The following is a 25,427-nucleotide window of genomic DNA, read 5'->3' as shown; positions in this document are numbered from 1 at the left end:
GCCGATCAAAGCTCTGCAGGTGCCAGCCGCCCAGCCCGGTGAGAAAAGCACCCATGGGAAAGCTGAGTAGGCAGCCCCGAGGGCTCTTTGCACTCCTGGCCTGGATCCGGATCTGGATGCCAGCCTGGACGGCTAGAGGAAGTGGGAGGGGCATGCTGGGCTCCCAGCCTCCAAGAGCACCAGAGGGGCATTTCTGGGGACCCAGGTAGGAGGGGGAGATGAAGAACCCAAGGAACCCCCTTCTGGCGCCGACAGCCTGGGTGACAAGAGGTGTCTCTGGGCCTCAGTTCCCTTGGCTGCTTGCATCTGGAATGGGGGGCATTTTCGATTGCGGGGATCCTGGGGAGCTCCAGGGAGAACGGCAAATGCCGGCAGCCAGTGGGCAGGCAGGGTTCACCCCTGGGCATTATGCAGGAAGAGAAGGCCCAGGAGGAGGTAGAGGACAAGGCGGCAACCGTGGCGCTGGGGTCTTCGGAGGCCGACGGCGGGACTGGGGCAGGAGACTTCGGGAAAGAGCCTCCCTTGCCACCCCCCGCCCCCAGCCACCTGCCGGACCAGAATATGGAAGACTACGTGCTGAGGCCCGGTCCCCGCAACTGGACCGTCCAATGCAGTATCAGCCGGGACAAGCGGGGCGTCGACAAGGGCATGTTTCCCTTCTACTATCTCTACCTGGAGGCGCCCGACGGCAAGAAGGTATGTCTGCCGCAGACGACCTGCAGTCCGGACCGGCAGCCCCTCGTCCAAGACGGGCACCTCCAGCAACTCTGGTCTGGAGAGCCCTGACTCCCCGAGACCACGACCCCCTTCCTCTCTCCCTCCCTCCCTTCCTTCCTCCCCAGGGACCCCCCAAATGCGCAATTCTTGGCTTTGGGGACTCCAGTTCCCCAAGTCCTAGGAGTCTTCGGAGCTATGGGAACCCCAATACCAGGCTCCCCCGATCCTGTCAGCCTCCCCAGTATTCATCCGAGGCAGGTTCCCCCCGCGGGTCTCTGCTGACCTCTGTTGTGCCTTCCGTTGGAACCCAGCCCATCCTCGGGTTTCTGCCGCCATCCCTCCCTCAGAGGTCTGTCCAGGTTGGCTGGCAGGGGGGCCCCTGCGATCTCTAACAGGGGCCCCCACCCCCGCTTCTAGCATTTTCTTCTGGCTGGGCGCAAGAGGAAACGCAGCAGGACTTCCAACTATCTCATTTCCCTGGACCCCAACGATCTGTCTCGAGATGGGGAAAACTTTATAGGCAAAGTCAGGTGGGGTCCCTCCTTCTGGACGCCGGGGCCCTGGAGGCAGCGAAGGAGCGGGGCTGGAGGGACGGGCCCCTTGGGGCTCCGAGGGCTGGGGAACGGCCACGTGGGCCGGCCGAGGGGCCAGCCAGTGGCGGGAGGGATGGGGCGTTCTTAGGGGCGAGCTTGTCCTCCGGCAGGTCCAACGTCCTGGGAACCAAATTCACCATCTTCGATAACGGGGTGAACCCAGAACGAAAAAGCTTCCTGCCGGCCTCTACCCAGATCCGAGAGGAGCTGGGGGCCGTGTGCTACGTAAGCGGGGGCTGCTTCAGTGGGGGGGGGGGGCGCGGAGAAATGGGGAGGAATTGGCCGCAAGGGCCAAATCCTGGGCCTTTGGTGGCAGGAGACCAACGTGCTGGGATTCCGGGGACCGCGGAAGATGACCATCGTCATCCCCGACCTGGACCCCCAGAACCAGAGGATCAAAGCGCAGCCGCAGACAGTGAGTGGGGGGGCGGTGCTGGGCTGGGGGCCCCCGAGGCCCCCCGGCCGGCGCAGGCGCGAGCCCCGTCTCTCCCGGCAGGAGAGCCTGCTGAGCCGCCTGCAGCGCGGGGCCAGCCAGGGGCTGGTGCTGCTGCACAACAAGGCGCCGGCCTGGAGCGAGGAGAGCGGCGCCTACATCCTCAACTTCCACGGCCGGGTCACCAAGGCCTCCGTCAAAAACTTCCAGATTGTGCACCCCAAAGACCGTGAGCACCGGGCGGGGGGAGACTCCGCGCAGACAGGCTCGGGGGGCCGGGCAGCGGCGCCCGGCCGGGCGGGCAAGGCGAGGGGGCGGGGCTGGAGGCGGCCCCGGGGGCTGCTGGGGGTTGTAGTCCGGCGGCCGCAGCGGCCTCTCCTCTCCCCTCCCCTCCCCTCCAGCGGACTACTTGGTGCTGCAGTTCGGCCGCGTGGCCCCCGACAGCTTCACCATGGATTTCCGATTCCCCCTCTGTCCCCTCCAGGCCTTCGCCATCTGCCTGTCCAGCTTCGATGGGAAGCTGGCGTGTGAGTGACGCCCCCCACCCCGGCCCCCGCCCCCGGCCTACACGGGGCTGGCCCCAATAAAGCTCTACCCATCCCCCACCTGGTTCCCGCCTGTTCTTCCTGGCCCTGAGCCCCCAGCCCATCCCAAGCCGGGAGGAGCAAGCGCAACTACAACTCCCATGAGGCCCCGGGGTAGGCGAGCGCCTGAGCAATGCCCTGGGTGACCGGTGCCTCTTGGGAATTGTAGTTCTATTTCCTTCCTCACCTCCCACCCCACCCACCCCCGGGATTCCACCCATGAAATACTAGTCTTGGAACCCCTCTTTTTACAGGACAGGAAAATGAGGCCTAGGAAGGTGAGGTGACTTGCTCAAGCAGAGTTGGCAGGGCCAGGGTTGGTACCCTACCTAGTCTCCTGACCCCGAGCCAGAGGGGGGGGTTTTAAATAGCTGTGTGGGGTCCCAGAGAGACAAGAAAACCAAAAAAGCTAAATGAGAAACTAAGGCATTCATGGAAGCGAAGACAAACTAGGAGAACCCCATGGCTGCATTCATCGATTATTTCCACCGGCCTAGGGTGCCCTCCCTCCAGCCTGAGCCAGAAAGACAAGAAAACTGAACCCCCCCCCCACAGGGATAGATGCAGAGACCTTGACAGAGACCTTGCAAAAAGAGGGAGCTTGTCCCTAGGCAGAGATGCTGCAAGAAACAGGGGAAGAGTTATGAGCAGGTACAGGGACAGACGCAGAAGGCAACTCACAGAAAGGGGGACACCAAGGAACCCCATCAGAGATGGGCACGGGGGAGACTGTGACCCCGGACAAACCACGTCGAGCCTCAGTTTCTTCTGTAAGGGGGTTGGACTAGATGACTCCCCCAGTAGTCTCTAGGCTTCACACACTCATTAGTGCTCTATCTCTCCAAATCCCCATCTAGGAATGGAATGAATACCCTTAAAATCAAGCTTTAGCAATTGGGTTTTGCTCCCAAACCTTCTAAGTGACTATATGGTCGCTTTCCCTTTCCAGGGTAGCTCCAAATAAATTTACATTTAGCTAGTTACTAAAGGCAGTTAAAAAACTACTCTAAATGAAAGGGTAAAGAGGCAGCTTAAGTAGCCCCAGCTGCTTGTGGTGGCATCCAGACGTGTCAGTACCTACTCTGCCCCTCTGTTCTGCCCAGCCAGGATAAGAGGCGCCCAAGGTCAAGGTCATTGGGTTGCTGGGTAGGCTCAGGCATCTTCAGTTTTGAGGCCAGAGAGAGGAAGATGGTAGGATGAGCCCTTCAGCTGGCAGAGTCTCCTTCTACAGCTAGTGAGCACCAATTTTAGTTACTGGGTACCCTTCTTTGCAATTAGTCAGGAAGCATTATTTGAAGTTTCTAACTAAGCAATGGATGTTAAGCAATGGAGAGGCTGAAACTCTTGCCAGCTCAAACCAGTGGTTGGGTCCCTTGGCAGGCTGCCTTGGGCCAGCCTTTAGACCCATGCCCAGCAGGTTCTGCCTCCTGATGGGAAGGCAAAGTTCTTTCCAAGAAGCAAGAGTGAGAAGCCCCTATGACATCCTGTCTTGTGAAAGGCCTGTCAGAGCATCCCCCTCTGACAACTTCCCCCTTTTATGTCTCGTGCCAGCTCCCCACTTCCATCTCCTGTTGGCGCCTCAAGATCCTGAAAAAGAAGCGAGAAGAGTCACTGGAAGGTGTCACAAGGGGCAGACATCTGCTGGTGCTCTCAGCCAAAAGTGGACCCCACTTCTTGACATGCCTTAGTTTCCATAATGGAGGAGCTTAACAAGGGGAAATTCTGCTTTGAATCTGATTCTTACTAACTGGGAGGGACTGGCTGCTGGGAGGAAACATAGGAATTCTGGGAGGGGAGGGGAAGGATAACTCGGTCCTAGAGTTTAGCAGAAAATGGGGTGGAATAGGAAAAATCTGACATGTGTGTAAGATTTTAGGCAGGCAGACACTAAAACATTTGGAGGGAAGGCTAAGTGGTATCCAGTGGACTAAATGGGGGGTGGGAGGCAGAAGGAATTCAAAGAGGATGATAGATGCTCAAGATAAAAATCCTGAAAGTACAAAGAAGACTGCAATGAGGAGGAAAGAATGGGATTTGTGTTGAGACAAAGTGCAGAAATGAATGTGAATATCGAGGAAGCTCATCCCACTTATCTGGGGATGATCCCAGAATGGTCCTGCAAAAAAATGGAGGAACCAACAACATTGAGCTGAGCCCAGCACAAATGGTGGTGGAAGAAGCTATGAGATTAGGAGGAAAGAGGATAAAGAGTCATTGTGATACTCAGTGTTCCAGAACCATCTCCAAGACATCCAAAACGGAACTCCCATCATTCCCCAACTCAACCCATTGCTGCCAAGGGCATTGCCACATTCATCATCCCGCCATGCAGCCTCATTCTTCCTCCATAGACTCACTCCTTTGTCAAACAACACTGCTTCTGCTATGCTACTCTGGCATCCATCCCTTCCCCTTAGAAGACCATGATGCTAGTGGCAGATCTCATCTAGGCGTCTAATGCAATAGAGTTATATGCTCCCAATCTCTCCTCCCCAGCTCTTTCCATGACTGTCTCATGGATAGCACTGCTCAGAAACCTCTACATACTCTAGCTTCCAGTCAGCTATAAGCTCTGACATTTAAACAACCCCATTCCAACTGCCCTATCCAGATCTGTTAGCTAGCACTCCCCTTCACCTGTTCCATGGCCCAGCAAACTGGCCCCTTTGTCATTCTTACGTGGGCTGATCCATTTACTACCTTCATTTGCCTTGGAGTCCCCATGCCTGGAATATTCTTCTTCCTCCCCTCCACTCCTTGGAATCTTGTTTAAAACTCAGCTCACCTTCAACATGGAATCTTTCCTGATTCGTCCCCCCCAACCCCAAATTAGCAGTGTTCCCCACAAATTAGCTTGTGTTTATTTTTATGCAATTCTTAGGGTACATTTTGCCACTAACAATAGAATGTAAGATTCTTGAGGACAGAGAAATTTCACTTTTTCCCTATCTTCCACACTTAGCTCTGCCACAGGATGTGCCCATCTGGAACTGGGCTCCAGAGATTTTACCGAGCCCGTAGCTAACACCACTCTCTGCCACAGAGGGCTCATGCTTTCTGAAACTTTTCCTTGGGTGACTATCTCATGGCATCTCTCTGTCCTTAGTACTGCTTTGCTTCGGTACAAGTGCCTCCCCCAGGAAGGGAGCAGCTGCTTCCTCCCAGGTGTCCCAGATTGCATTTGAATCTTTGAGGACTCAACAAGGTGGCTACCCAAATTCCCATCACAGGATGACCCATGATAATCAGGAGTCTCATAGCAAAAACAGGGGTGGAGTGGGGTGCCACGTGCTCAAGGCAAGATACTGCCTCTAGGTGAGGGGCTAAAATATTTGCTGCTCCTGTTGGAGTCTCAGGAGGCAGCTCATCCCAACTCCACCTCCCTGTATGCCAGAAAGAAGAGAAAGTGAACAAGACAGGGGTGGGTGCACCCAGTTCTGGCTTGGGTGTCGACTACAAAGGCCACTAGAGGGTGTCATGATGCACCTGGACTCAAGAAGCCCTGGGGTATTTATTAACTGTGTGATTCTGGGCAAATCAATTCACCTCTATCATCCTCCATTTCATTACAAAATAGGAATAAGAGCACAAATGGCCAGAAAAAACTTCCCCCAAAATTCCATTTGGTAGACTAGAACCAAGAAGGGGATGTCTGTGAAAGCCACCAGGAAGGGGGAAGGCACCACTACTCGGGTCCACTGGAAGCTTGGGCTGATTAGGCAATGATCTTGCACCTGACCTCTGCACTCTTTCAAACAAGGCCAGGTACAAGTCCTGGTAAAATGGCCAGGCTTGGGTCAATGCTCTTGTCAGGAAGGAAGAGAAGGAAAGGGATTAAGCAGCTACTATATTCAGCCACTGTACTAAGAGTTTTACAAATATCTCATTTTATCCTCACAACATTGTCGAGGACAGGCAGTACAGAGAGGAAATCTGGGGTCCAGAAAAGAACAGGAGGTGGCAAGCAGGATAGGTTGCCTTTAGAAAATGCCAGAACTTGGGGCAGCTAGGTGGCACAGTGGATAAAGTACTGGCCCTGGAGTCAGGAATACCTGGGTTCAAATCCGGTCTCAGACACTTAATAATTACCTAGCTGTGTGGCCTTGGGCAAACCACTTAACCCTATTGCCTTGCAAAAACCTAAAAAAAAAAAAAATGGCAGAACTTTTAACTTTGCCTTCCAATGGTCACAAAAGCTTGCTTTTAATACTATTCCTCTACCAATGTTGTTTGGCAGTGAGAGATGGAATTCACCAGTCTCTGAATTAAAAAATGATTATCACAGGGCAGTTGAGATATATGTGAGAAACCCATAACATGTAACCAATGAGAGACTTCAGGGAACAGGAATAAAAGGTAAAGAAAAATAGGACAGGAAAAGACAGGCCAGTTCCAAGAAGAGAGTGAGGGAGGACAAGTGGGTAGCCTCCATGTCCTTCAGGTGTCAGGAAAAATCCTCCAGCAAGTTGGATTCAGCATCTCAAGGCAAGAATGGAGAAAATGGGCAAGAGTCACACAGGATGGGCCGGTTTCATCAAAAGAGCTTCCAAATTAAGCATTTGAGTCAGTAAAAAAAAAAAAAAATCTTCGCAATTAAAGCCATCCACTAGTGGAATAGGCTGCCTTGAGAAGCTTGGGATTTCCTTTCCTTGGAGGTCTTCAGGCTGAGGCTGCATTATCACTTTCTAGTTTGAAGTAGGGCTTCCCTTCAGCTAAGGGTTGGACCAGATGGTAGTTGAAGACCCATCTCTGGAGGTCTGGGATCTCCCTCTGCACATGAGTTATCTGTAGCCTGGGCTCCACTGAGTCAAGAGCCCTTGAAAGCTATATGAAGTTCAAGATACACTTCATTTAAAACCACAGTCTACAAGCCATTGTTTGGGGTCTCTAACACCAAACGAGAGGACAAGCTGAAAGCAAAAGACAATGAAACTGGGGTGGCTAGGTGGCACCGTGGATAAAGCCCCAGCCCTGGAGTCAGGAGTACCTGGGTTCAAATCCGGTCTCAGACACTTAATAATGACCTAGCTGTGTGGCCTTGGGAAAGTCACTTAACCCCGTTTGCCTTGCAAAAACCTAAAAAAAAAAATGAAACTGCAAAGCAAATAAGGAAAATCCCCCCCCCCCCCAAGTGTGCCCGCCTCACTTCTGGGCAAGGAAAGTTTTGCAGGAAATAGTAAGCAGAGTGCCTCCCTCTCCGTCCTTGCACACCAGCCGCTCTCCATCTCTTGCCACTGCCGTGTGCCACTGGGGTCACCGCCTCTACTGAGCCGGGATCTCCCTTGGGAACTGCGAGTTGTTGGTGTCCTTGCCACGCTCTGCCATGTTGCCATCTGCCGGCCATGCGGTGAACAACTGTTTCTGATGCCACCCTTTCTGGTCGTGTTCCGGGCCTCTGGCCTACCTGCAGCTGCTTCCGGGCAGTCTGTTCCCTCCAGAGAGCAGCCCCAGATCCTGCTGAACCTAAGAGATGCCCCACAGCTTGGCTTTTATTTCACCATGTTCCCTGCCAGACTTGGGGGTGAGAAAAATCTCGATTTTCATCATGCCCCTGAGGGTGCAAAAAATGTATTTTTTCCCTTAAGACTGGAGGAATGCATCCATGCTGGAGACTTGTACTGTCCAGTAAAAATGTCCAGTCCAGGCAGCTCACACCCAACGCCCTGGAACAGGCTAAACAGAGTTCAGGGACAACCAAAAATATATAACTGAATGTTGCTTCAGCAGCGGAGGCTGGGAGTACCACTGAGGATGTAGCTCATTTCATGCCTTCTGCTGCTTCTAGCCAAATAGTTTGATACTGTCATAATTAACCGATGAGAGATGGGCTCACTCTTATTTCCAGGAGCCTATAATAAGCATTTATTAGGCACCTACCTGCAGTTGCTGTTCACTTAGCCTCTGGTGGTAAATAAATGAGACTCCAAGTCTTCAGGGAACTGTAGAATCTGGGTCTAAAACATGCCAGACTCTGAACTCCTTGAGGGGGCACTGGATTTTGCCTTTTTTTGTATCCCTAGCATTTGGCACCTTGCCTGATCTCTAGAAGTTTGATAAATGCTTCCTGATTTGAATATAACAAGACGCTGGAGAGGATGACAGCTAGCACGTGGCTATGTCTAGTATTCCTCTATTTGGTCTCCTCCAAACTGTCCATAACCTGGGAATTAGTGGAAGGGGATGGCTGTGATTCACAGACTCATCCTCTTAGCTCCAAAGCAGAGGGCAGTCCAGGAGTGAGAGTGCCATCCCCAGAAGAAGCAAAATGGAACCTGGGCAAGTGAGAAAGAGGCTAGTGGGCACAACAAGCAGAGATTGGCATAATACAACCAATGTTTATTAAGAGAGGAAGGGAGGGAGCTCAACAGTCATGAGATCCTTAGCCTCAGAGTCCAGGACAGAGTCTATGTAATCTAGTCATGCATGAACAATGTGTAGCAGACACCAGGAGAATGGACCCATCTGAGCTGCTGAGACTAGAGTTGGTGATGCCTCCTTCCTTCACTCTCCATCCATCCCAAGACACTGGAGGTTTGTTCCTGAAATTTGTCCCTATTTTTTGAATCTTTACTTGCTGGTTTACCTTCCTTTTAAAATTGGTTTTAAGATAAATGCATTGCCCATTACTATACATTCTTACACGAATGTAGTGAAGAGAAACAATGGAAAAGAATTCCTAGGAGAGGAAAAAAAAATCATTCTTTGCATTTAATTTTAATTTTATTTTTCTGGATTACATATCAATAATTTTTAGCATTCATTTAAGAAATTTTTGAGTTCAAATTCTTTCCCCTCCTTTCCCCATTGAGAAGACAAGCAATTTGATATAGATTATACATATGCAAAACTGCCTATTAGCCATGTTGCAAAAGAGAAAGCTGACCAAAAAACCCCCCAAGCATGATAAAGTTTAAAAAAAAAAGGCTGTTTCAATCTGCATTCAGACTTCATTACTTCTTTCTCTGGAGGTGGATAGTATTCTTCATTAGTTCAAGAAAATAAATTTTATAACTGTAGTATAAATTCTGCAGAGAAATGATCTGGGTAGGGATTCAAACTGGAGAGAGTGAAACATTACAGCTTCCAAGGGCTTTGAACCTTACTCTGTCCCTGAGAGATCTCTATCTCTTTGAACCGACAGTTCTGGGCCATTGATTGAAGGAAGCGATAAGAGTTTGGTAGGCGGGCCTTTGCCCTTTTCCTTTCATTGTTTTTCAGAGACTGGATTGAAAGGGAAACCACTCCCCCAGAGTAGAGGAAGCTTGGTTAGGTCTGAAAAGGAGCAGTACCATTCATACATACCCTTATGGCCTTGCTCATCAGCTCCACATGAATCCTGCACAAGCTATTTTACTGCTAAACAAAGTAAAATATACACAGAGTGATTTCCAGGGGGAGGACATAGGTCAGTCTGGGAGATGGCAAATAGAATCAACTGGGTGAAAACAAAAACCAGGGTCTCCCATTATGGAAGGGGAGAGGGAAAATGAGATAGAGACGTGCCCCAGCAGGATGAAGCTGAAATGGTGTAGATGAGCATGAAATGGTGATCAGGGAAGGGAATTTGTATTTAGCCAGTCTGAAACTCAAAAATACAGGGCTACTGATTGGAAGCACAGAGCCACAGAATGTCAGATCCTTCCCAATAACAAAGGGAACTGATTTTTTTTTTAAGGTTTTTGCAAGGCTATTGGGTTAAGTGGCTTGCCCAAGGCCACACAGTTAGGTAATTATTAAGTGTCTGAGGTCAAATTTGAACTCAGGTCCTTCTGACTCTAGGGCTGGTACTAGATCCACTGTGACACCTAGCCACCTGGTAAACTGATTCTTAATCCCTGAGAAATAGATCCAAGATTATTGAAATAATAAAATATTTCATCTCTGCTCTTGAGCCTCATAACTAAACCTGAGATCCCCCTTTCCCATTTATCACTATCCTTTGGGTATTCTAATCTCCCAAGAAATGAACTTTTGTCTATGTGTGACTATATATTTACTTCACTATACAAAGATAAGGCATAAGATATTTGTGGAGAATCACTCCATGGAATGCCCAGCCCTGTCATCTTCTGTCAGTCTTCTCGAGCACCCTCCATATTCCTGAAGAAATGAAGAGAAAAGTTGGGGAAGGGGAGACTTGTCTGGGACCTTGATGAGAACACCAGACAAAGGCAGCTTGGGAGCAAAAGGCTCTGTCTAGCAGCTCACCACTGCAGCTCCTAGCTCCATAAGAGCTGACCTCCCAATGCCTTCCAGAACTCTCTCTGGCAAGCACACCCCTCAAAATCTCAACTAGAAGCTTACATTTCCAAGTTCTGACATCAGTAGGCAGCATATGCTGTCCATGGTGATTCCACATTTCCCTCTGTTTTGTCTGTCTCCCTTTTCTTATCTCTCCCCTTCCCTCTTTTACCTTTTGCCCCCTTCTCTGTCTCTGTCTCTGTCTATCTATCTATCTATCTATCTATCTATCTATCTATCTATCTATCTATCTCTCTCTATTTCTGTCTCTATTTCTCTATTCCTCTTTCTGTGTCTCTCTCCTCACTTTTTCTCCTAAATTGGTACTAAGATGGGAAAGAACAAGAGAGATCACTTACACAGAAAGATTTAAAAAAAAATTTTTTTTAACAAGGCAATGGGATTAAGACTGACTTGCCCAAGGTCATACAGCTAGGCAAATAAGCATCTGAGGTCAAATTTGAACTCAGACCCTCCTGACTCCAGGACTGGTATTCTATTCACTGTGCCACCTAGCTGTCCCCTTACAGAAAGATTTTGATGAAATGGTACACAGTCTCTCCATAAAGTACAAAACCCTTGGGGAAAAACAAAAGGGGAGAAGACAAGTCACAAACACCTTTCCACATCTCCCAACTTCTCTTGAACTTGTGCTCTGTCCCCTGAGTTTGTTCCCATTTGAGTCCTGCTTATAGGTTTTTTTTTTTTCAGCCAACTTCTCTGCCAAGAGACCAAATAGTTTTGGGTATTTACATACTCTCCATGTTTGGAGCTGAGCTCTGTGGAGCCTTCAAACCTTAGTCAGCAGATAGACATGGTAAATCAGTGGGAACTTACCAAGAAGTAATAATGCACAGGGACACAACTCTCAAATATGTTGACCAATCAGATCCCCTAGAACAAGGCTATTACATCTCCCCCATAATATTCTAGAGATAATTCTAAGAGGTTGGGGGGACCAGGGTCTTTCTAGAGCTACAGGGCTCACGAGCCCCTATCAGTGTGCTGCCCTTCATGGTTATCAGTTTATTATTGATTACTCAGATATGAGACCTAAGTAGTGTTTGAAAAAGATAATTTGCTAAAGTAGAGATAGTATGATCAACTCCACAGAGATCCTTCATACTTTCCCAAAAGTGCAGGGGAAAGTGGGCTCAAGCTTAGGGATTAAAGGGTTAACTCCCAGCAACTGGAAAACCCTGTGATGTTCTCTTCAAGATGTTTCATAAAGGGGGAGGCTAGATGGCTCAGTGGAAAAAGCACCAGCCCTAGAGTCAGGAGTACCTGGGTTCAAATCTGGTCCCAGACACTTAATAATTAATTACCTAGCTGTGTGGCCTTGGGCAAGTCACTTAACCCCATTTGCCTTGCAAAAACCTAAAAAAAAAAAGATGTCTCATAAAGGGGCGGCTAGGTGGTGCAGTGGATAGAGCACCGGCCCTGGAATCAAGAGAACCTGCATTCAAATTGGACCTCAGACAATTAAAAATTACCTAGCTGTGTGGCTTGGGTAAGCCACTTAACCCCATTGCCTTAAATAAATAACATTTTTTAAAAATACCAAAAAAAAGATGTCTCATGAGACCACCAGGAGGTATCATAGTTCACTGGGTTTAGGAGGATCTGGATAAGTCAACTAATTGCTGTTTACCTCAGTTTCCTCAACTGTGAAATGACTGTAATAACACCTGCCTCACCGGCAGAGATCTGGAACCAGCTTGTCCTGGACTTAAAGACAGCTGATTGTTAAACCTCCAGCATGATCATTATACTTCAAACACCACAAATTCAAGTTTAATTTATTGCTTTGTATCTAGACTTAATGATGGAAAAAAATGTTAATCTGCGAATTCAACTGAAAAGTTTACTTTCTTTTGGGGAGCATTGGGGGTAGTTGTTTGTTAAAACATTTGCCAGTACATTCCTGTTCAAAGGGTTATTGCAAGGATTAAATGAGATAATAATGTGTTATCTCTTCTTTGTAAACTTTGAAGTGCTATCTAAATTATTATTGCTGTCATCATTTACCCATTCTGATCTTTGCTCTTGATGCAGACACTCCCATCAGTTAAGCCAAAAGATGCTGGTAGGCTATTGGGGGGAGGGGGAGAGATGGCAGCTCAGCTGGGCCTTCCAAGTTCACAAGGCTTCTGAGCTCAAGGATCAAGGAAAGAGACCAAGGGGCGGCTAGGTGGTGCAGTGGATAAGGCACTGGCCCTGGAGTCAGGAGTACCTGAGTTCAGATCTGACCTCAGACACTTAATAATTAATAATTACCTAGCTGGGTGGCCTTGGGCAGGCCACTTAACCCCATTTGCCTTGAGAAAAACCAAAACAAACCTAAAAATACAATTCTCCCACAGTCCTTCAGCAGGGCTAGACCCCTTGGGAAGCTGTCAGTCTTTACTAGGACATGACTCATGCTCTTTCCAGAGTTAGATAGATAGTCAATGCCCACAATCCTCCCCAAATTTGCTAGGGTTTAAATTCTTCAAATACACTGAGCTGGGTGGGAGAACCCCTTTTTCCACATGAAGCACAAACCTTGCAATTCTTACAAAGAAATCAATCAATGAGGTTTTTTTTAAGTGCCAACTACAACGTTAAAAAAAATTTCATTTCAACATTTGTTTTATTTCTGCTGTGTATACAACCCAGAATTCTGTCCTAAAATACCTTTTTTTTTTTTTTTTTTGGCAAGGCAAAATGGGGTTAAGTGGCTTGCCCAAGGCCACACAGCTAGGTAACCTTTGTTTTAAAAAAAAAAAGTAGTTATTTCTCCAATTATATCTAAAGATAGTTTTCAACAATCATTTTTGTAAAGTTTTCTCCCTCCCAGGCTTCTGTTGCCCTGCCCAAAATAGCAAGTTATCTGATAGACCCTATACAGTACAATCTTGTTCCACATATTTCCATATTGGTTGGTTGGGTTTTGTTCATTATCTAAGACCAAAATGACATCATTATATTACAGACAAGTTTCAGTGTGTCTGACTATGGGTGAGTAGTTTGAAAGGAGCTTGGAATGCACACCTGGGTTGGGGAGCACTGAACCTGCACATCTCACCTTTCCTTTGAGCTGTTTCCATTCTGTCTTGCTCATAGAGTACAATAGCCTCATTGATGAGGGTAAGATACTGGGTGGTCCTGCGCCAGCATCTTCCATGCTGCACAATCAATTCCAAACTTCTTAAGAGAGACCTTCAGGCATCACATTCAACTGAGGTCAATGTATAATATGGAAGCAATGTAAACACTAACAGAATGCCTTCGGGGGGGGGGGGGGGAGAAAGAATGGGGGAAAATTGTAAATCTCAAAATAAATGAAGTCTTTCTTTAAAAAAAAAAGAGAGAGACCTTCAGGGTGGCCCTGTATCACTTCTTCTGACCCCCCCCCCCCTTGTGAGCATTTGCCCTGTGGGAGTTCTCTATACGATAGTCTTTGGGACAAGAGTATGTTTGGCATTTGAACAACATGACCAGTCCATCATTGTTGCCCTCTCTGTAGTAACATTTCAATTTGGCAGTTTAGTTGGAGAAAGGCCCTCAGTGTCTGGGGTCTTCTGCCAGGTGATTCTCAGAATCTTCCTAAGACAATTTAAATGGAAGCCATTCAGTTTCCTACATAGTTGGGAGACTGACCAAGTTTCACAGGCATACAGCGATGAGGTCAACATAATGACTCGGTAGACCTTCAGTTTGGTAGTTAGTCTAATACCTCTTCTCTCCTACAGTTTCCCTTAGAGCCTCCAAAACACTGAGTTAGCTCTGGTAATGCCTCCATGGAAAGGACACTGCCAAAGGAAGTGAATTTATCCACAATATTCAGAACTTCTCCATTCGCTATAACCCACGATTCTACCTAAGGATGGTATGGTGCTGGCTGATGGAGAACCTGTTTTCTTGGCTTGGCAAAATTTAACATGAGCTGTGGCAGAAGAATCAAAGCAAAAAAAAGAAAAACCATGAGAAGGAAAAAGCTAAAAACAAATTTAAGAAAGTGTAAATAGTATGCTTTGAACTATGTTCAGATTCTATAGTCTCTAGATGTGGATGATGGTCTCCTTCATAAGTCTTTTAGAATTGGCTTTGGTGAGGGGCAGCTAGGTGGCTCAGAGGATAGAGCACCGGCCCTGGAGTCAGGAGGACCTGAGTTCAAATCCGACCTCAGACACTTAACAATTACCTAGCTGTGTTGGCCTCGGGCAAGCCACTTTAACCCCATTGCCTTGAAAAATCTAAAAAAAAAATTTGGCTTTGGTCACTATAATACTGAGAAGGTATGATACTGATCATCATACAATGCTGCTGTTAAATGCTGCTCACTTTACTCAGCATTAGTTCATTTAAATCTTTCCAGGTCTTTCTGAAATCTGTCAACCTGTCATTTCTTATAGAACAATAATATTCCATTACATTCATATACTACAGTTTGTTCAGTAATTCCCCAGTTGATAGCCATTCCCTTAATTTCCAGTTCTTAGCCACTACAAAAAGAGCACCTATAAATATTTTTGTACATGTGAATCCTTTCCCCTTTTTTGTGATCTTTTTGTTTTTTAGGTTTTTGCAAGGCAATGGGGTTAAGTGGCTTGCCCGAGGCCACACAGCTAGGCAATTGTTAAGTGTCTGAGGTCGGATTTGAACTCAGGTCCTCCTGACTCCAGGGCCGGTGCTCTATCCACTGTGCCACCTAGCTGCCCCTGTGATCTCTTTGGCATACAGAACTAGTAGTGGTATTGTTGGATCAAAGGGATATGCACAATTTTACTGTCTTTTGAGCATAATTCCCAATTGCTCTTCGGGTCACAACTCTACCAACAATGCATTAGTGTCCCAGTATGATTAGAATATTCTAGGGACAAGTACTTGTTAGGAGGCAACTCTGTTCTACCCTAATTATTTCAGTTATAGACACACCCTCTGAGAAAGTACCGAGATATGGAAGAAAAAAATGGCCCATGCCAGCTTGGAGAGTAATAGGTTTTACTGGGTTAATTAAGTTAGTTGGGGAAGTTTATTTACAAGAGGTCAGTCACCCTGGACAGCAACAGGACAAAGTAATATGGCAGATCTCTGCACCTGCCACAGGTCAGGCCAGATAGTAAATAGAAACAGAACAAAGGAAGAATGTTGCCAGGGCCATGAGCAAGCTTTCCCATGGGATAGTTGGAGCTTTTTTTGCAGTTTATATTAACTCAAGGTACTTTAAATTCTCTTTGGATTCTGGCTACCACCCACAATTCTAAATTAGGATCATGTGTTTTCCATTGTCTTACTCCATGATATTTTAAAAGACCAAAGTCTCCCACTGCATCCAGAACTCAACCTTTTGGGTTCCTCTTTCATGAAAGAATATTGCAGTCCTAGTGAATACTAAAGATATGAATGTGACACGGTCTTTCATTTTTAAATTAAATTCTAGGTAACAATATTTATATTGTTTATCTAACATTGTTATCATTGCAAAATTGTTCTAATTCTGATCACTTTGCTCTGCATCAGTTCATAAAGGTCTTCCCAATTTCCTTTAAAACTCTTCTTCTTATGGCACAATTATATTCCATTACATTCATATACTAGAACTTGGTTAGCCATTGCCCAAAAACAACCCCCTGGTTTCCAATTTGTGGGTTCTATAAGGCCATTTTTCTCTCTAATTTTTGTCAAGGCATAAGCCTAATATGCTCCAAGAGACCATGCCAGTTTGGTAGCTCTCTGGGCACAGATCCAAATTGTTTTCCACAACATACTCACTGTATTGTACCCATTCATAGCTCAACCAAAAGATGCATAGGTAGAACCATTTGCCCATAGCCCTTTCAGCATTTGTCATTTTCTTCTTTTGTTATCTTTGCCAGTCTGATGGGTACAAGTAAGAATGTACTATTTGCTTTAAATGGAATTTCTCTAATAATTGTTGTAACCTTTTAAAATATATATGATTTTCATAGCTGAGATTTTTTTTCCTTTAAAAATTGGCTACTCATATCCTTTGACCATTTATCTCCTACAGAATGACTCTCAGTCTTACAAATTACATATCTTTTATCAGACATTGTTGCAAATTTTTTCCCCAGTCTTTTTTATATGGGAACATATTTCCCCACTGGGGTGGATGGGGTGTTCAGGGAAGACTAGCATCTCTGGTATGAGAGCTGCTATGCCCTGTTCTGGGCTACTCATTCACTTTTGGTATCCACCTGAGCTACCTTACTCTCACCTGTGGCTCCAAGAAGCCGTAAGATGCACAGCTGCCAAACCCCACCCATTCAGGCAGCCAGTCTTCATCAGGTTGGGGGAAACCAAGGGGTCTTCAAACCTGTTAGTGAGTTAGAGAAGATCTACCCTAAAGATGTGAAGACTCCCCCCAGTCAAATAGAACTTTGTTCCAAAGGTCAGGAAGACAAGAGAAGCAGGAACGTAGAGCACTTAGACCATGGTTAGACATCCTGAGTCATCTCCAGTTGTCTTCTCTGCCTCACTTAATTCCAATTCTTTGTGAGTTAAAAGAAAATCACCCATACCATTTTACCATTCCTATCTCAAAATCCTGTGTCAACTGGCAATGGTAAAGCGATGAAGCAGCAGGTCCTTATACTGAAATCACAACCCTTCACACAGGGTCATCTCACTGGAAGTGAGATTTGGCAAGCTCCTGAGTGAATGTGATCAAGGAATGTGCACATACTCATAGACAACATAAGATCAAATAGACCTGAAAGATGAACAGCTCTTGTTGCAAGAGAATTCAGCAGGTACCATATCCAAAGAGCAGCCACGAGTGAAACAAGGTTGGTAGATTGCCTGCCAGCTTACTGCAGTTGGAGTTGAACACCCATTGTTCTGGAATGAAGGACAGCAGTGAAGGAAAGCACCAAGAAGAGGTAGGTTTTGTGATCAAAACCAATTCGGTCAACAAACTAGAATGCCTACCAAAAGGAGTGAATGCCAGGCTCATGACAATGAGATGACCATTTATAGGAAAATGTCATGCCACCATCATCATGACAAGCCCTGAAGAGGTTAAAGAAAAATTTTATAAAGACCTAGAGACCTTATCATCCATGTACCAAAAGACGATAAGCTCATAATTCTGGGTAACTTTAATTCTAGAGTAGGCTCCGACTACCAGACATGGCAGGGAAGTTCTTGGAAGGAGTGGAGTGGAAATAGCAACAGCAATGGTCACCTACCACTGAAGACTTGCTCACCTCGTGACCTCAACACAAACACCATCTTCTATTTACCTAAATGCAGTAAAATTCCCTGGATGCATTCTCCTAATATTGACATCTAATGGTTGGTTCTTATTCTTGTGGTTGAAGAAGAGTAAAATGACATCACTATGCTTGAGTCAAATGACAGTGGATCCAATTGTGGCTGATCAGACCAATAGGAGGTTGGAATGCTCTACCACAAATTGGGCACAAGCAGTCCATGTGCACCCCTGGTGAGTACTCCAAACTTACAGATGTCACATTTCCTTTGGGCTGCTTCAATTCTGCCTTCCTCAAAGAGTGTGGCTCCTTCACTGATGAGAACACGCTATGCTAGGCAGTGAGGTCTTGAGTTCAAATTCAACCTCTGAATTTAATAATTGGCTAGCTGTGTGACCTTGGGGAACTTAATCCCATTGCCTTGCAAAAACCAAAACAACAACATTATGAGTTGATCAGTTTTGGGGTTTTTTAAGGTGTTTGTTTTTTTTTTGCAAGGCAAATTGGGTTAAGTGGCTTGCCCAAGGCCACACGGCTAGGTAATTATCAAGTGTCTGAGACCAGATTTGAACACCCAGGTACTCCTGACTGCAAGGCCGGTGCTTTATCCACTGTGCCACCTAGCTGCCCCCCGAGTTAATCAGTTTTAATGGATGCAGTTCAGAGACTAGGAGACATGGACAATGCTATCCACATCCAGACACAGAAAAACAAAACAAAAATAAAAACAAACTACAAAATCTAAATAAACACTATGTTCACTTTTTAAAAAATTTCTCTTATGTTTTTCCTTCCTATATCATGGCATTCTTTCTATTCCCTTAATCCTAATTCCTCAGACAAAAAATGACTAATCTCTAAAAATGTTAAACACAAACTGTTCACTGCCAAGGGGAGGAGGGTGGGGAGTGGGTGGGAAGGGAGGGTGTAAGGAAATCATGTAACTTATAAATATGTATATGCATGTGGAAGAATGTTGAAATACTTTGATAACATGTAATTGGAAAAATAAAATATCAGTTACAAAAACAAAATAAAGATAATTGCTGAAAACAAGAGATCCTCAACTTAAAACAGTTTTTTTTTTGCAAAAGCACTCTTTGCTGTGCTACTAAGATGCTTCTGGGGCAATACTAAGTCATATTAATATGTGTTTTAGGATCACCTTCTTCGGTATTTATTTTAGTCTGTGCAATGTTTTAAGACTATTGTCAGGAAAGAGTCCTTCAAAAAGATTTGAAAGGGGGCAGCTAGGTGGCACAGTGAATAGAGTACCGGCCTTGAAGTCAGGAGTACCTGGCTTCAAAACTGACCTCAGACACTTGATAATTACCTAGCCGTGTGGCCTTGGGCAAGCCACTTAACCCCATTGCCTTGAAAAATCTAAAAAAAAAAATATTTGAAAGACCACTTAGGTTTGTACTGTCATTTTTGAGAGGAAACATGCCAATATTACAAAAAGGATATGGTGGTAGGCAATTTACAGAATCACCAAGGAAAAATCTTGCCCTGTGTCCCCTGTATCTTGTTCCAATAATTGTTTACAAAATATTCCAAGAATTAAAGTTCCTGAACATATTACTATATGTCCTGAGGTGGAATGCTCCAAAAGCATTATGGTCTCCTATAAAGGACATGAGAATTCTGCCTTCAGAGAATACATGTTCCTGGTTTTAGAAAAGAATTCCAGATTAGAAAAACATTTCTGATTTGCATAAGAATTTAGAATTAAAAGAAAGCAAAATTCAACAGTTAAGTGAAACTGTGAAGAAATTTGAAAAGGAGTTAGGCAGCTTGTATAGCTATTTGGCAAAAATGGTAACTTGCCAAAAAGTACCCAAGTTTTTGCCAGACACATTGATAAATATGTTTGGTTGGAAACGCTAAGACCTCTGATGAATACAATTGATACTATAAAGTGACTTCTGGCCACTTCGCTGGAAACCTATGACCAGAGACTGGACACATTGAAGGGTCAAATAACAGACGTGATGCCCACATTAATGTCCATAAAGACCAACTGAATAAAAATGAAAAAGAATTGAAAATGTGAGAGGGTACCATTGGATCCAGGACTGAGTTTCATTTTTGCCCAGTAGAGTCCCATTGATTATCCTTTCTAAGGACGTGAATTCTAACCTCTATAGAAACTCCAAACAACACACAATCTCACCTTGATGAACCCCCAAACAAAACACATCCTCCATGGAGATCCCAATGCCTCCCAGTCTCTACAGAAACCATATCACCCTGCCTCCTATATCCAATACCCTATAAAAAGATTTGCTCTCCCCACTACCCCACTGCTGAAGTCTATTTGGACCCATCCCACCATTTCTTCCATGAATAAAGAGCTTTCTTTGTAGTCACTTCCATTTAATAGTGCCATCTTCCTTTTTACCTAGGGTTCACCTTTTGACCTTTAAATTATAATAGCAAAATGATACGGAAGGTGACAGACTACAAGATGAAAAATAGAGAATAGAAGGATCCACAGTGTCCATATTTAGCCAACCTCTCTACACTAGCCACTGTGGCTATTGATTGTTGCAAGAGCTTACTTGAATGGATATGGTTTAGGTAAAGAGTCGTATTTATCTCTATATTTTGTGGTGATGAAAGGGGAAGTTGGCTCATTGTTGCAATGACCTTTCAAGCAGAAGGTTACCATACTGTTTTTGAACCAGAGTAGAAAAAAGAACCACATTATGGAGATGTTCCAGGCTGATCCCAATAGCAGTAGCTTTAAAAGATCTGATGGAGAGATGAGCATTGTATCTGGCTGTCCTCTCTTTGAGGTACATTCTACTCTGAAGACTCCTAAGAACACCTACATCAAAGAAGATATGCTATTTATGAAGGTGGTTGTAGACTTATGGAGGACCTGTCAAAAGTACCCTGATTCATTGTTTTGATGCTATGATGAGAGAAACTTTAGAATTCACAATATCGATGGTCAGACTTAAGTGACGGAGTGAACTGTATTTCAATCCATTACTAAGGTATATTTAGATTTTTTTCTCAATATTTTAAAATATAGAAAGATGCCAAAGTTCTAACTTATCTTTTCTTAGCAATAGGCTGAACGCATGTCCTATTTTGATTGTTAGAAGACTCACCCTATTCTCTTTCATATTATTATCTATCTTCTGATGTATATACCTTTCTGTCCAATTAGATTCTGGGTTCCTAAAGGGAAGGAACTTTTATATATTTAGCACTCTTTATATGTCTTTTTTGTTTTTGTTTTTTGTTTTGTTTTTGCAAGGCAATGGGGTTAAGTGGCTTGCCCAAGGCCACACGGCTAGGTCATTATTGTCTGAGGTCGAATTTGAACTCAGGTCCTCCTGACTCCAGGGCCGGTGCTCTATCCGCTGTGCTACCTGGCTGCCCCCTTTTCTATGTCTTTTGATGATCTTACTAATGATGATAATATAAAAATATATCCCTAGACCTGATCTTCAAACTCACGAAATGCCTGTAATGACCAGCTATTTTTATTTGGAAATGAGTAATTTTACTTCAGGCCAAAGATAGCCAACTAGCACTAGACCCTTGGGGACAATGTGCTAATTTTAGGATTATTTGTCCTCTATTCAAAGATTTATGGGGCAGCTAGGCGGTGCAGTGGATAGAGCACCGGCCCTGGAGTCAGGAGTTCCTGATTTCAAGTCAAGCCTCAGACACTTAATAATGACCTAGCCGTGTAGCCTTGGGCAAGACATTTAACCCCATTGCCTTGCAAAAACCTAAAAAAAAAAAGGTTTATGAAGCTCTTCAATAATCTGTAAACATAGTAGTATAAACCTACTGGAAGAAAGAGAAAAGGATTGAACATTTGCCCTTCCTTCCCAAGGTGGAGTAGAAAGATGCTGAAAGGGACAAAATTAAAGCAATAGGGAGGTGTGTCCAGCTAATATTTAGCTTCTATGAAAGGAAAAGGAAAAGGATTTTATTATTCCCTTCAGTTGGAGGTTAGTAGCGTGAGAAACACTTTTGAAACTCCCAACTGAATCACTTGAGAGATGGGGAGAATGGTGTATGATGAAGAAAAGAGTGAAGATAATGATGGTCTATGTGGCAAAAAGCCCCATCATTAGTGGTGAGCTAATGTGATCCTGTTGGTACCTCACAATATCAGTAAGAAGCTAGGGAGATCCCCAATATATTGCGTGTATTCTTTGTGGGAAATTTGTGGGTAGATATGGATGAAGTATGACAGGATGATAAGGCATGGATGGATTGCACACCTCATTAGATAAAATCATAGATCCCTTTGAGTTGGTTGGTTCTTGTCCTTTATTGAAGAAGACCAAAAATGATATCACTATATTTGAAACAAATTACAGGGTGTCCAACTGTGACTGATAAGATCAATAGGAGCTCGGAATGCTGTACCACGGGTTGGGCACAGATAGTCTATGTGAACACATGTGAACACCTGGGGTGGGTACTCTAAACTTTCAAATGCCACGTTTCCTTTGAGCTGCTTCAATTCTGCCCTTCTCATAGGGCACAGCCCTCTCATTGATGAGGGCACACCATGCTGGATGATCCTGCACCAGTGTCTCCCCTGCTGTACAATCAATTCTTTTAAAAAATATATTTTATTTATTTATTGTAAGGCAATGGGGTTAAGTGATTTTCCCAAGGCCACACAGCTAGGTCATTATTAAGTGTCTGAGGCCAAATTTGAACTCAGGTACTCCTGACTCCAGGGCCGGAGCTCTATCCACTGCGCCACCTAACTGCCCCTGTACAATCAATTCTAAAGCTCTTCAATGAGACCTTCAGAGTGTGTCGGTGTTGCTTCTTTTGACCCTCTTGTGAGTGCTTGCCCTATGTGAGTTCTCCATAAAAGTTTTTTGGCAAGGTTATGTCTGGCCTTCTAGCAATGTGTCCAGCCCATCGTAGTAGCACTCTCTGTAGTAATGAATATTGGAATGCTAGGCAGTTTAGCTAAGAAAGGACCCCAGGGTCTGGTCTCTTCTCCTGCCAGGTGATCTTCAGAATTTTCCTAAGACAATATAAATGGAAGCCATTCAGTTTCCTGACATGGCGCTGGTGGACTGTCCAGGTTTCACAGGCATACAGCAATGAGGTCAGCACAACAGCTCCATAGACCTTCAGTTTCTTCTCTCTCACACACTTTCTTTCAGAGCATCCTGAATACTGAGCTAGCTCTGGCAATGCGAGCATCAACCTCATTGTCAATGTGGACCTCCTTGGAAAGGACACTGCCAAGGGAGGTCAACTTGTCCATAGTCCTCAAAACTTCTGCATTTACTGTCATCCATGGTTCCACAGATGGATGGTGTGGTGCTGGCTGATGGAGCACCTGGGTTTTCTTGGTGTTCATTGTTAGACCAAAATGAGTACAAGCAGCAGAGAATCCATCCATCCTTTGTTGCATCTCAGCCTCAGAGGCTGCATCTGCAGAATATTTTTGAAGAAAATAAAATGAGGAGTTTCCAAAAGGGCTTTAAAGTAGAAGACCAGTTTCATTTGAACACTGAAACTGATTTTTAAAATAATACATTCAGCAAATACTGATTTCAAAAAGTATAATATCTTTTGTGAGGATTGTGAAATTCAAAATGTGCTATAATTATATTGTACTGGACTTCGGATCAGGAAAATCTGGGTTCGAATGGATAAATGGGTAAATCATGTTATCTTTATGAGCTCAGATTCCGTATCTATAAAATGGGGATAATGACTCAGAGGTTTGTGAGGAGATGGAAATAAAATATACCAAATATTTGGCACACTTTGAAATTCTATATAGATGTCCATTACTGTCATAACAAAATAGGCAGGGGCAGCTAGTTGGCACAGTGGATAGAGCTCCGGCCCTGGAGTCAGGAGAATCTGAGTTCAAATCCCACCTCAGACACTTAATAATTACCTAGCCGTGTGGCCTTGGGCAAGCCACTTAACCCCATTTGCCTTGCAAAAACTTAAAAAAGAAAACAAAAAAGAAATAGGCATAATAGGAATGCATAAATCCTAATTACATCATTTTTAATTATTTCAGACATATGATTGACTAGAATTTTGTAAAGAATGGTAAGGATATAGTTCTCATTCATATGTTTAGTTCTAAAAATGAATGCAAATCTGCATATAATTGAAAGAATATTTATTCCTTTTTGCCAAAGAAGACATTTTGATGAATGCAATATTTTCTTGATGTTGTTTAAATATATTTATTTTTGTAAATGTTTACAAAGGACTATATTGCATGCAAAAGATATTTTCTTTATATTAGAAGGTAAATAGTTCAGTGATTAAAAAAGTAACAATGGCCAACTAAATAATAACTGCAATATCCACCTTTAAAAAGTCAACTATGTAAATATCTTTTGAGTCTGATAGAAACCATAATCTCTCCTTATAAAGCATTCAAGTAGTTAGTTTTTAGAAGGGTCAAACTAATTGTGAAGACATATGGAAGCAACAGCCTTTCACTGAAGACTCCCTCTGTAACTTGCAGTGTATGGTGTTATGTTTTGCAGACTGATAATTTGAACAGATGCTCTCAGAGAGAATGTGAAAGCATTTTATTATTTTTAAATTCATATTAATTCCAGGTGCCTGCAATTATTTATGTTGTTTTTTCCAGTGTTTTTGATCACGTTTTTTAAGCCACAGTTGTCTGTTCTGAAGGGTCATGAAAACATATTATAATGGTTCAGTATAAATCTTGTGTTTGACAAAGCTCTTATTCTCCTTAAACCATGTATAAAGGATCTGATTTTTGAACTGATTAGCTTATTGCTTCAAACTGTCATTAATCAATGATTAAGAAATAAAAATAAGGGGCAGCTAGGTGGCACAGTGGATAAAGCACCGGCCTTGGAGTCAGGAGTACCTGGATTCAAATCTGGTCTCAGACACTTAATAATTACCTAGCTGTGTAGCCTTGGGCAAGTCACTTAACCCCATTTGCCTTGCAAAAATCTAAAAAAATAAATAAATAAAATAAAAATAGGGGCAGCTAGGTGGCACAGTGGATAGAGCACCTGCCCTGGAGTCAGGAGTACCTGGGTTCAAATCTGGTTTCAGACACTTGATAATTACCTAGCTGTGTAGCCTTGGGCAAGTCACTTGATCCCATTGCCTTGCAAAAACCTAAAAAAAAAAAAGAAATAAAAATAATTGTGGTAGAAAGCATCATTTTTGTTGACAAAATAAAGGTGACCTGTGTTTTAAAAAGGAAAAAAAAAGTAAAGTACAAGTGAAGCTTAGGGAGTTCCAGGATTCTTGGCTTAGTGAAAAGGCAGATGAAATTCAATTTGGCGGTAACTGTCCAAAGTACTTTGACAATGCCTTGAAGACCAAAGACCAATGTCTCAACGACTCAATGCCAATGGAGCCATATTGATTAGCGATAAGGACATGATCCTGGAGAGATGGTATGAAGACTGCCATAGTGTTCTCAACAGACTGTCATCAACCAATGCTGAAGATATTGACTGTTTACCTCAAGTTGAAGTCAATCTCTCTCTAACCAAACTTTCAACTGAAAAAGAGGTTTTTGAATGCCATGAGGCTCCTTTCATGGGGCGAAGCAGCTGGTGCTGATTCTATTCCAGCTGAGGCCTACAAGGTGGAGGGTCCATTGCTCAGCCAAAAG

The 25,427-nt window shown here is 44.4% G+C and overlaps 1 protein-coding gene and 1 pseudogene across 5 annotated transcripts in view; both read left to right on the top strand.

The window, feature by feature from the left end:
- The window catches only part of TULP2 (TUB like protein 2), a 7,611-nt gene extending 3,552 nt beyond the window's left edge, over positions 1 to 4,059 (top strand). The window contains exons 9-17 of one of the 5 annotated variants that reach the window (XM_074219742.1): positions 1 to 38; positions 415 to 696; positions 1,135 to 1,247; positions 1,421 to 1,535; positions 1,627 to 1,725; positions 1,807 to 1,972; positions 2,145 to 2,270; positions 2,825 to 2,978; positions 3,879 to 4,059. The exon at positions 1 to 38 is cut by the window's left edge and continues 141 nt beyond it. In XM_074219742.1, coding sequence (XP_074075843.1) covers positions 1 to 38; positions 415 to 696; positions 1,135 to 1,247; positions 1,421 to 1,535; positions 1,627 to 1,725; positions 1,807 to 1,972; positions 2,145 to 2,270; positions 2,825 to 2,978; positions 3,879 to 3,918 — 1,133 coding nt within the window. In that variant the 3' untranslated portion in view covers positions 3,919 to 4,059. Of the gene's footprint in view, positions 39 to 414; positions 697 to 1,134; positions 1,248 to 1,420; positions 1,536 to 1,626; positions 1,726 to 1,806; positions 1,973 to 2,144; positions 2,271 to 2,824; positions 2,979 to 3,878 lie in introns of those variants that run through there. The other 4 variants (XM_074219744.1, XM_074219746.1, XM_074219743.1 and 1 more) reach the window with 4 other exon arrangements.
- A 2,996-nt stretch (positions 4,060 to 7,055) lies between these two features.
- LOC141509072 (TNF receptor-associated factor 5-like) lies at positions 7,056 to 20,703 on the top strand (annotated as a pseudogene).
- The last annotated feature ends 4,724 nt before the right edge of the window (positions 20,704 to 25,427 follow it).

Source organism: Macrotis lagotis, chromosome 1 (genome assembly GCF_037893015.1).
Source record: "Macrotis lagotis isolate mMagLag1 chromosome 1, bilby.v1.9.chrom.fasta, whole genome shotgun sequence".
NCBI classification, from domain to species: domain Eukaryota; kingdom Metazoa; phylum Chordata; class Mammalia; order Peramelemorphia; family Peramelidae; genus Macrotis; species Macrotis lagotis.
Note: the sequence above shows the minus strand (reverse complement) of the source record. Positions and strands in the feature narration are given on the sequence as shown.